The 12,477-nt window shown below is 41.4% G+C and overlaps 1 protein-coding gene and 1 long non-coding RNA gene across 3 annotated transcripts in view; one reads left to right on the top strand and one right to left on the bottom strand.

Annotated features, from left to right (window-relative positions):
• Positions 1-5,139, top strand: part of LOC109032864 (uncharacterized) — a 33,262-nt gene extending 28,123 nt beyond the window's left edge. The window contains exons 3-4 of the long non-coding RNA XR_002008965.2: positions 1,421-1,511; positions 2,315-5,139. This is a non-coding gene — a long non-coding RNA (uncharacterized lncRNA). The remainder of the gene's footprint in view (positions 1-1,420; positions 1,512-2,314) is intronic.
• The window catches only part of LOC109032863 (uncharacterized), a 45,893-nt gene that overhangs the window by 5,662 nt on the left and 27,754 nt on the right, over positions 1-12,477 (bottom strand). The window contains exons 1-2 of one of the 2 annotated variants that reach the window (XM_019045185.2): positions 5,147-5,894; positions 367-895 (exon numbers count right to left, since the gene is read on the bottom strand). In XM_019045185.2, the coding sequence (XP_018900730.2) occupies positions 367-888 (522 nt within the window). In that variant the 5' untranslated portion in view covers positions 889-895; positions 5,147-5,894. Of the gene's footprint in view, positions 1-366; positions 896-5,146; positions 5,895-12,477 lie in introns of those variants that run through there. The other variant, XM_072296636.1, reaches the window with a different exon arrangement.

Below are 12,477 nucleotides of genomic sequence, written 5' to 3'. Positions count from 1 at the left end.
AACTATTAGATGTGTTGCACAAGGTACAAAAAAACATTTCGTTCGTCTGATCAAGAACGGCTGAGGACTCCAGAGAATCTCACTGCTTTCCTTCATAGAATACCTACATACATAAGAGTCGCTCTCACAGCGCTCTCTGGCGTTCTGCGACGCCTAACCGCCACAAAACTCGGTCCTCCCACAAGTCATCAGGGAGTTGGTACTCCCTCATCTCATCCAAAACTTCCCATCGCCACCCTTTCACCGGGCATCCCCTTCATAGAATACCTACCGATTTATATAAGTCGAATTATGAGAAAATATTGAAGTATGAAAAATGAGAAAATCCTGACGAAAAATTGCAAGCGCGACTGGGAGGGAACAAACCTGGGTTACAGGATCCTTCATGATGAGAACATCGGTGACGGTGCCGAACATGCCGAAATACTGCCGGAGTTTGTCCGAGGTCGTGAGCCAGCTGAGTCCGCCGACGAAGAGCTTAGCGGAGGCGGGGTCGTTGCTGTTGGGGGTGGACCTGCCGGACGAGGAGCCTCCGCCGTTGACGGAAACGAGCCCTTGATTGCTGCCGGGCATCTGACTCTGCGTCGAGCCGGTGCCGTTGAGCTGGACTTGGAGCCCTTGCGAGGTAGCCATCTGCGACGGGGGTTGCTGCTGTGTCTGGGCCGAGGGCTGGGACTGGGATTGCGCCTGCACCGAGTCTCTATGCGAGCTGATCCCGTTCACTTTGACGATCTGCGTGGGCTGAGCCGTGGAGATAGCGCTGACGGCGTTGTTCAGGTGGAGGACCCGCGGGTCCATCCCGATGCCCAGCGTGAGGCCGTTCATCTGCATCATCCCGTGCATTGCCGCGGCCATGTCGTGGTGTTCTAGCGGGGCGAGGGTCTCCATACCCACTCTGCAATCAAACAAATCAAACAATCTATTAGGATACTGCATTATAATTGTATATGTATAAAGTCGCTCTACAACGCACTCTGGCGTTCTGCGACACCCAAACGCCACATGCTTTTATAAGTTTAATTTCAGAAAAAAAAACCGATTTTCGATTGGTTTTTTTACATTTCAGGGGAAACGAACCGAGCCACGTCAGCTATGGCCGAAATTAACTGGGCAGTCAAATTTTTTACATAAAGACAGTTACGCGGATTTTTATGCAAATTTCAGCAAATTTTCTGCATAGTACGAAGCATATTCCTTGAAATTTTCAAAGGAATCCGCACAAATGTTCTCTGATAAAACATTAAATTGCCCAGTTAGATTTGGCAATAGCTGATGTGGCTTAGTTCCTTTCTGCTAAACGCGGTCAATTTCCTTGGAGTAAGCGTGTGTACATGAACATTTGTGCATTTTTACAAAGAGACATGTTATGGGTGAAAAACACTTAATAATGTACATTTTTTTTCTTCTTTTTTTGTTGCAGGTTGATAGTTTGCTGCTCATACACAACCGCCGTTTTTTAGAGCTCGGACGGTTCCTGGAGCATAGACGACACATTTTTTAAAAGAGTTGCGGTGAGTTTTGAGGAACTTCTTCTAAACTATTACATGAATCAATGTTGATGGCGAGGATATAAAACCACACTTACAATCAAGATAAAGGAAGTCTCTGATGAAGAAAGGAGAACTTTAAACATAGAAAATCGATCTAAATTATTTTAAAAATTTCCTTGACGGACTATGCCTACATCAAAAAGATCATTTTAGACATTCGCCTTCATTCAATGAAATAGGCAAAACGGGCCCACAAGAGCTTGGATAGTGGTATCATTTGGAAACATTATTTTCCAGGCGGCAACATGCAGTTGAGTGCGCTTAAAAGTATCTGACACAATCGCAATCTGTCACGACAGGCTGCCTGACCAATTATCGATTCTTAAATGGAGGAAAAACAATATTGCACACTTTCAAGAATGATTTGAAAGGATTGGCAAAACCGGAGGAAAGGGTCACACCGTGGGTATTAGAAAAGACTACAAGTTTAAATTACATTAATCGGAGATGCATATCAGACATACTTAATATAAATATAAGAGTAAAGACAGCCTAAAAAAAATGAATTTTCTACATAGGTTGTTTTTTTAAGAATAACAAGTTTACATCTACATAGGTTTTTAGGAAAAAAAACGTAGCTGCTAAGAGACAAGATACAATTTGAATTATAAATTTGCGCCTGAGTATCCGCCGTAAAATACAATAATTATTGTGTCTAAAACCAAATCTTCTAGCCTGCTCTTCAGACGAATTGTATAAACATCAAGGCAAATATAATGCAATTCTTTGAATGAGAACTAATTTTTTCTCTTTTTAAATTTCAGATTGATACGTGTGAAACAATACAATGAGCGCAAATCTTTGCGCAACCATCCAACTTTGAGGACAAACCGACAGGACGGAAAAGGAACTAAGGATTCATCTTCAGATACCGTACGGCTGTGATATTGTCCTGTCACAGCAGTACTTTAATTTTACGTACTACTGTGTCGGGACGGTAACCATAGACCTACAAAGTACTCAACATCAAGTTTCAACGATTCAAAGGGCGGACTCATCTGGATAGAAGAGTGAAATTGAACTTGCATTTGTTTCAAAAACTACATTTGTATCAGGGAAAAAACATATGTGACTTGTGAGAGTAGGATAATTATTACTTCACTAATTAAATACTATAAGTAGTTACATAACTTTTTACTACGTTTAAGTTTACATTTAAGTTCATTGGTGTATTTGGAATAGTAAACGTAGAATAGTGAATAATGCACGGAGAGAATTAGCAGGTGTCTGAAGTTTGGTGAATTTCGTGTCTAGGTGAAAACTGCTGAGTGAACTGAACACGAGGATGCCCTTGGTTCATGAATTGAACAATTATTGGAGAAGATATGACAAAATGATCTAGTCTGCTACAGGGCCGGATTTAGGGGGTGGCCACATGGGCCGCGGCCTATGGCGGCAAATTTAGGGGGCGGCAAATTTTGCAATTTTTTTAAATGTAGCTATAAAGAAAAATCGAATTCAGAAAAAGTATGACAAACGAGAAAAGGTGACCAAATTTCTCATTTCCTGAGATTATATCTCTAATTTTGTCGTCTTTCTGTGATATAATAGACAGCACATTTAATTAGTCCAGTTAAGACTATGAGAGAAACCAAACCTGGAACGGCGTGGCGCAGAGAGCAATGATGACGAGAACTTGAGATGAAAAGGAGAAACCCTCGGAGCGGCTGTCGGCATGTAAGAAATATTGGCGCCTACAAGACTGCATGAATACTTCACGCATCGCGTCAAACACAGTGCGGTCGCTGCGGTCAGCAGCGGGCGGCGTCAAACGCATAGCGCCTACAAGACTGCATGAATACTTCACGCATTGCGTCAAACACAGTGCAGTCAGCAGCGGTCGGCGTGAAGCGCATAGCTCCTACAAGACTGCATGCATTTTCTCACTTTTAAATCTGTTTTTATACTATTTCCCATATCAGAAAAAAACTATAAAAATACTTCGAAATCAGCTCTTCAAGCACTTCCACATGAAGCGATAAAAAATTTACGTGTGAATTACTCCATTACGGACAAAACCTTGTAGGAAACAGTTAAAGAAGCAAAATCTTTGACACAATTCCCTTGACAAGATTAGTGGCAAGTTGTGAATTGACTGAACGATATTCGCAGAAGCTTTAGTGGTGATTAAAATTCAGCCGTGAGAAAGTATGGATTTACATGAGTTTTAAGGGGGATGCACTGTGGGCACTGTGGCAACCTCACAAAATTGAAAATTAATTTGAGACAAAACGAACGGTGCGGTGGTAGATAGGTGCCGTATGCAGCTGATTGTCAAACGCTAAACCTTGAGTTGATGGGCAGATTAACTGAAGTTTTAAACGAGGAAAGGAAATTCAGGTGCCGAAAACTTTTGGGATTAAGTAAATAGATAGAGAGTGCTAAATTTTCCGGAATTGTGCGAACGATGCAATTTCCCTCAGAAATCATGCCTATAATTTGAGTATTTTCACTTTTCCATTCCCTCCTTCCTCAATTGATTATACGAATTCTTCGAATACTTTTTTTGTAGTCTTCGACTTGCAAAGCACTAACGAATCATAAAAATAAGAGCGAGAGAAAAACAAACAGGATTGATCGCACGCTTGCAGTTAACGGCTTTCATACACTCTTTGGGATTTTCAATCTCAAACGAGGGGTTCTGGACGAAAATCAAATTGTTTTATCGACTTTTTAGAAGGCAGATTGAGACTTCGTGTTTTTAAACACTCAATTCGCAATTTTAATAATTTTAAATGTCATGTATTCAAATGAATTATGGAGCCTGATTTTGAAGCTGGATTTCCTACCATAATCCACTTGAACAACTAGAATGATCATTCTATGAAACTCGAAGAACTCAGCTAGTAAAATACACAGAATACTTTATGAAGTTGAATAGGCATATAATGGGTTTCAGTGAATTCAGTTGTAAAACTCGTGCTAAACCCAAAAAAAAAAGAAAACCACGTGAGCTTTCCAAAAATCGCAATTAATTAAAGTGAAAAAGAAAGAACTCTTCCTAAAATTGCTAAGTGTCTACAAGAAAAATTGTCTAATAGATAAAACTGACTATGGGTAATACTCTTAGTGTTAAAACTGACTGTAGGTAATACTTTTAGTGTTAAAACTTACTGTAATACTCTTAATGAAAGTCATGTTAATAGCTAAGTTACTCCAACGCTTATGTATTAGAGAACCCAAAACTTGAAAACTCAAGCATTTGTTAGTTTCCCAACTGTTCGCCATTATTTTGAAGCATAATCTAGTTTAGAATAGCTCGAGGAATTTACGTAATAACTGAGAGCCATTACCAAGCCATACCCTTTAAAAATAAGAATCAGTCTTATTGCAGAATCAAGATTGCAAAGATGGAACCTTTTCGTTGTGCCATTAAGTTTTTACGAGTTCACACGGCATGAAACCTGCAGAATCTCAATTCCAAAGGAACGAAACTTGGGCACACCGATTATTCAACCGGAAATAAATGTATTGGTCAAAAACTAAAGTTGTGAAACGTCTTGCATCTGCAGAAGTTAGGGAAACGCGACCCTTTCCCAACCACTGTAGTTGAGATTTTAATATTGTAAAAGGATTTGTAATTAGAACAAAATAACCTGCAAAATAGGAGGATTTCAAATCGTGGCCATTCGGTGGGAAGCTGTTACGCATGGGCTACAGAGAGCATGGAGTGGCCGTCACAAATGGAAAATTTCACGATGAACGAATCAAAAATTTAAGACGAAAACTTAGTGACTGTTTACACGAGAGTAAGATGCACAGAATAAATTTTAGAAAACTGAAATCGAGCTATGCAAAGTGGAGTTGATCGAAGGGGAACACGAACAGCTGATCCAATATCGACTTCTTTTTGAAGCGCTATCGAGTTTTTGCGAAAAAAATATTCTCTATTGTCACTACCTATAGAGCGGAGCATTGTGAGCTTACGCTTCGCGCCGTAGCGCCTTCAATTTTGAAAACGCAACACCCATCACGCACGAATAGATGTATCCCTGCGCCGTCATGAGCGCGCATCCTTTCTTTATTCCATTTCCAATTGTGTCTATTTTCGTTTGTCTTATTTGTAGTGGCGCTTCAAGGGCTGCGGAAGCAACCCAGCCAAAAACAGGAAAGACGTTATCGGACTTCCTTTTTTAACTATTCTCCCGAATCTGAGTGACACAGCATTGGCAGCATGGAGCGGAACATTGCGAGCTCGCACCTCGCTCCATCGCGCCTTCAATTTTGAAAAACGCATCACGGACATCCATCAGGCACGAATAGCTGTATCTCAGCGCCTTCATCAACGCGCCTCCTTTCCCGTGCTCTATTTCCTTATTGTGTTTTTATTTCGTCTATCTTGCTAACCGTTCAATAAACATGGATTTTCTTGTTCATTCATGTTTTAAACCGAACAATAACAGCCAAAATATAAGCATAACCTAGACACTAACAAAGCGACCATATTTAATTTTTGCACCTGTTCATTAAATGTCTATTTTTAAATGAAAACAGAATTTAAGCATAATCGTCTTGATCTTTTCGTTTCGCATATTGGATTACAGGTGCCATGGTGAGAGAAATCGCGACTCGCAATACCGCGGTGAATGACGTCATCCGACGTGATTTTTAAACAGCGAGAAGCACCCGTAAAAAATCAATAAATAGGAGAAAAAGAGAGAGGGAGAGAGAGAGGGAAAATCCCATCCTATCACTATTCTAACAGTGGAAAAGGTATTTTGTCATGTCCTTCCCTATGAACTGTCAAACGCTCTTTTCCCTGTCCAATTTCAGCTACCGATCGTGTTGAAATCTGGGGAATTTGCTTACAAAGTCCCCCCCCCCCCCTCCCCAATCAGGTACATCACGGGCACCGAACTTACAGATCGTGCAATGAAAACCGACAGTCGACTTTAGCCCGTGATAACTCGATCGCAACACATCGAAAGGTGATTCGCTGTCAGTAAAGCCGATCATGCGGAAATGCTTACGATAAAAAGAGGCGAGTCGTATTTTGTTGCTCCTCTGCCGTAGGGGCTTATCTCGATTTCCGCATGAGCTCCAGAAAGCAGGGATTCAGGCGTAAAACAGAGCTCACGTCGAAATTGGGATACGTCCTTTGGTGAGTGTAGCCACGATTTGTTCGTTCGAAAGAATCCATGTAACTTTGTTTTCCTGTCATTTTTCCGGACTGGCATTTCTGGTGCCTCATTCTCGACGTTTCAGCGAGGAGTCGTTGGGTGGTTGCGAAGAATAGATTGATCTCACCAGTGGCGTGGCGTGAATTGCGATACATCGATTGTTATGCCATTTAAACCTATGGAAAAGGATCGATAGACAGGGTGTTCGCAGCGAACACCTTAATAATCGATTATTTACCGTAGGTTTAAATGGCATAACGATCGATACATCGCAATTCACTCCACGCCACTGGATCTCACATTTAAAGCTACGGAAGTGGATCGATTATCAGGGTGCTAACGACCAACACCTTAAAACTCGATTTTTTACGGCATACATAGACATATCGTTCGTTCCGGGCTCAGAGGCCGAAAGTTCCGGGCGTAGCAGCCTGAGTAGTCGAGGCTACGGCTCTAGCACCCAGAACTTCCGGCTTCTAAGCCCGGAACGGACGGTATGTCTTGTAGCCAGTAAATTTTTTTTCAGAGTCGTTCTTCGGGCGACTCCTCTTATGGTAGCGACGCTGATAGGAAACCTTTAGAAATAAAGCACGCGGGATTGGAAGGGCACACGATTACTTTCTCCTATAAATTCTGAGGAACCGTAAAAAAAAATTCCTTTTTATTCGCGACGAAGTTTCTCTAGTTAAAGCTTGAATTGAAGATCGGGACAAAATGTGATTGAAAACTGAAGTTTCAAGGTTGGTATTGCTGGTATTTTGTGAATTTCTCCGAGGGGCATAAAGGATCTTTGTCTTTTTTATTTTCATACATGAATAAAATAGGATTTGAACTTTCTTCGGAGAACACAGTAAAGAGAGAGCAAATTATGAAATGCTCATGAAAAACTTTTGAGTAAATTGAGATTTTGCAGGTGTCTGAAGTTTGATGAATTTCGTATTCGAGTGGAAATTACTGAGTGAACTGGACACCGGAATACCCTTGCTTCTTAAATTGAACAATTTCTGAAGGAAATATGACAAAATGATAAAAAAAAAATCATCTAATCTGATCTCATCTGCTAGAAAGCATGTGTTCATAAGCAGGCGGTGCATTTTCTTACTTTGAAATCTATATTTATACTATATCCTCCATCAGAGAAACATTATCAACTATTGCAAAATTAGCTCTTTAAAGCATTCTTAGATATAGCAATGAAACATTTTCGCGAAAATTCTTGATTCATGTTTGCAATAAATTTCAGTCCATCATTTAGAAAAAGTTCAAAATTGAAGGGTCCTCATACTTGGAAAAATCGATTGTTGCACGGAAATCGACCGATCGTATTCGATACATCAAACGGGTGGGATTGTATCGATATCGTTTGGTTCAAAACATAAACATAGCATCAAAAATCAATTGAGCAATCTGACGGAACGGGTTTTTGGTGATATATTTTCGATTCGTGTGAGTACTAATTGGTCAAGAATAGTGAAATTCCTACGAAATTTCTCATTTTCAGCTTTTCTGACTAAATATCCTAAAATTTTGGTTTGAGGTTATGATCCATTGTTTTGAACCAAACGAGACATCGAACCACTATCGAATCCGATCCTTTGGGCTGTAATAGATTTTTCTCTCAAAATCCGCATCCCTAAGGGACAATGTCGGGAAAGTAAACGATCGAAAGAAAGAAAGAAAGATAGGGGGCACCGGTGGAGGGGGGGGGGAGAAGCCACTTGAAATTGCTGCGAAATTTATAATTTTCAGTTTTTCTGACAAATATCCTAAAATTTTGGTTTGAGGTTATGATCTGCTGTTTTGAACCACATACATCAAACCACTATCGAATCCGATTCCATTGGGCTGTAATCGATTTTTCAAATCCAAATCGATTTTTCTGTCAAAATCCGCATCCCTGAGGGACAATGTCGGTAACGCAACGACCGAATGAGAGACAGGGGGCACACAGGGGGGCAGGGTGGCATGAAACGTAAGAAAGAAATGAAAGATTGGAAATTTCAGTGAAATATTTCATGAAATTTCACGAGGCTGTAGAATATTTCATATTTTTCAGGGGCCGAAGTATGCAACCCGCACTCAAACACCCAAAAACAGAAGAAAATTAAGATTTTTACAACCTTCGAAACATAAAAGGAACTCGTATTTTTCAATATCTTTCATAAATTTCTGAAATTTCATGAAATATTTCACGTGAAATTTCAAGATTTTATTTTTCATGAAATTTTGCCACCCTGCAGCGGACCGATTATTGAAACTGATAGATAAAGCGATAGACAAAGACGACAAAAGGGATTTGGAGGGATCCTATTGGTGGAAACGGGTTGTTGCAATGGACAAAGGAGGTAGGTAATCGACTAAGTAACGGCAACCCACGAGAAACCCGACAGTTAGTCTATCATTTTCCCCCTTAGTCGATAAGAACCACCCATTTCAACCAATAGAATTGCTTTATACCCCCTATGTCATCTTTGTCTATCGCTTTGTCTATCAGTTTCAATAATCGCCCCGCAGGGGGGGGGGGGGGGGGGACCACTTCCGCGACCACGCCGCGACAGCCACGTGAGAGGAACCAGAGGCGCTGCGGTGGGCGCGAGGAATCGAGAGGGGTCCTCGAAAAGGAGGGAAAAAAAACGGCGACGTCATCAACCTTATAAGGAGATCAAAATCAATGGCGAGAGACAAAGCACGGTCGAGTCCGCGGAGCCCGTCGAGTGGGTTTCACCCCCCCCCCCCCCCCCGATGCTTCCGGCCCCTTATCCTATATTCCGCGGGTTTTGGATCCCGCCGTCGAGGGAGCCACCGTGGCGCCAGAAGCCGCAGCGTTTTGCCGCTACCCCGTCCCGCAGGGATGCCGCTCCGTTTCGTCGTCGAGTAAAAAACCACCAGGGTGGCTGTGAGTTAAATAGAGTCCCTTTATACTGAGAGTCAAGACAATTTCGGCTCATGGATGTCACAAACGGGAATAAAGATTACAGAAATTGAACGTTTTTCGTAATCTTTGATCGGCCCATTCTCAAATGCCTTTCTCCGTTCCTCCTCTCATTCCGTTTGTTCCTTGCCGAACCCGTAATTCCCTGGTCCATTCCAGATTATAATCTTTGCAATTGGTGAAAATGTAATCTTTATTCCCGTTTGTGACACTGTGGAGGCCTAAAATACGGGAATCAATCAGAAATGGATTCAAATTGTCTTGACTCTCAGTATAAAGGGACTCTATTCTGATTGGTTAACCGGATTTTAGGCCTTCACAGTGTCACAAACGGGAATAAAGATTACATTTTCACCGATTGCAAAGATTATAATCTGGAATGGACCGAGAATTTCGGGTTCGACAAGGAACAAACGGAATGAGAGAAGGAACGGAGAAAGGAATTTAAGAATGAGCCGATCAAAGATTACGAAAAACGTTCAATTTGTGTAATCTTTATTCCCGTTTGTGACTCCTTGAGGGGTGTTGTCTTGACTCTCAGTATAAAGGGACTCTAGCTGTGAGTTAAAGGAGGTTCATGGCTAAATTTGCGGAGTTTCAGGAGACGTCCATAACGTAAGACGTCATAACGTCAGACGTAATGCTCTAGGGGGAGGGAGGGTCGAGGATAGGGCTTACGCCATTTCGTTTTCACGTGTTACAGGAGGGGACCTACGTCGCTAAAGCGTTTGAAGAGGGGAGGGCGGGTCGAACGTTTCGGAAAAATTTACGTTATGTACTTTGTGAACGGTCCTTTAATTTTCGATAATCGACTTTTGAAAAAGTTCCGACTGTTGGACGTATTTTTGCTGGATAGAACTATGCGGAGATGAATTACGTCAAGAGGAAAACCGTAGACATAGGATGTGCCCTTCATACTTAATTTTGATTTGATTCATTTTAGTGCACCATGGATATGTTCAATTAGAAAAATCGAGGGCTTGCTAGGACTTTAGAACAACTTTTCAAGGACTCATGAGAAGTTTTCCAAGGACTTTCAAGGACAGGATAACAAGGTCTCTTGGTTTTCACGATTTCCTGATTCTTCCTTTGGGGAGTTTTGAACATGTAATCCTCTGACTTTTCTATTCTTTTTTACATTCTAATTTTATTTCTTTTTGGGCACTATTTTTCAAAAAAAAAAAAAAAAAAAAAAACTCTTTTCACGAGGAAATTTTCAGCTCGAAATTTCTGGAAACAGAAAAGAAACAATATTTCGGGCAGAAGAAGAAAACTCAAGGTTCCATCGAGAAATACTTTGACTTTTCCGAGTACTTAAAAATTTCCAGATCTTCCACGTTTTCTCACGGCCTCGTCATTCTTTCACGGGTATGCGAGTCAACTATTTCACAGACCATAAAAGGCAAAATTTCCCATTTAGGGCTTTTTGACCAAGATTTTTTAGATTTCTCCATTTTTTCCTCCCTCTTCCTTGTCCTCTCTTGTCTCCTTTATTCCTCATGGCATCCCGCTACACGCAGTCCTTTCCTTGGATTTTTTAAAAAATTTATTCGTATTTTGCCTGTGCGAGGTGTTTCAATCGGCAGCAGTGGGAAGAGCAGGAGTGTAACTAGGTATGTTCCTCGTCTCGGCGTGTATGAAAGGCTCCTCCTCACATAGTCACTACTCTGACAGAAGCGCGTACATGGCTTTCCACGTGAGTCCTGTTTTCCATACAACCTAACGCTTTCCGCGGCTCATATGGAAATCGAGCTTAGAGGAGCGACAAGCTCCCGGCTTTCAGCGCGTGGATCGAAGACGAACGCTTGACGAGCACTTGAACACGTCACCGGGCGGAAAGGACGCTCCACTTGAGCTGGCGATTGTCGCGTCTCCTCGCGCGGCATCGCCGATCCAGAAAAAAAGAGAGGCGAGATGATACCGTTCAAAGGACGGCTTCAATCTCGCCATCAGTCGGATTAAAATCTTAGATTTTGGCACGAAATCGATGGCGTTTTTAAACTGAAGATTTGGAGGCAGCAAAATTGACGCGGGCTCATGGCAGAATATAATGACTAAATGGAGTACATTTTGCAATTAGGAACTATAATTTCTGGCCCATCCAAAAAAACACTTACGTGCATAAGGGAACTAATGGTTCATACGTTGTTTTTATACTGACAATGAGCCAGAATTTATAGTTCCTAATTGCAAAATGTAGTCCAAATTTAAGAAGTTCTGATTGAAGTAACTATATCCAGGGTTGCCACAGAAATTGTAAAAATTAAATTCCCTGATTTCCCTGATACATTTTGGTGAAATTCCTTGACAATTAGACAAATGCCGGATTGTTAAAAAGACATAGTTAGGAATAGTTTTCGGGCGAAATGTGTTGTTCGAAACGTCAAACCCACTCGAGAAAGCAAATGAAGGTGATTTGACGTTTGATCCTTGACATTTTCGTCATTTTGCCTAACATTATCAGGTTTTCCCTGACTTATCAACATTTCCTGACATTTCCCGGTTTTCCCGGCATTCCCCGACTGTGGTAACCCTGTATATCTAGGATTTCCGAGGATATTCGAGAATTTTATAGTGGACACACAGGCACTTGCCTCGCATTCCTCGTGGAACAATCTGTTGACCGGAGCTTCGTACGCAAGTTTTAAAGAAAAAATGTTCAGTTTTACTTTTTTGGGCCTCCTTAATTCCTGATCTCTGGCCCATTATAGAGATAATTATCTGACTTTTTTCGGACACCCTACCCTGTATACATGGCGCCTGGTGCCCTAGGTCTTGCTCTTTTGTTTTTAGGTCTTGTGACATCGGAACTTTTTGGCGGGTCGATCAGAGACAAGGATTTTGTTTTATGAGCTTTTTTGGGACATACTTGGTT

This window comes from Bemisia tabaci, chromosome 2 (genome assembly GCF_918797505.1).
Source record: "Bemisia tabaci chromosome 2, PGI_BMITA_v3".
Taxonomy (NCBI): domain Eukaryota; kingdom Metazoa; phylum Arthropoda; class Insecta; order Hemiptera; family Aleyrodidae; genus Bemisia; species Bemisia tabaci.
This window is presented reverse-complemented; position numbering and strand designations above follow the sequence as displayed.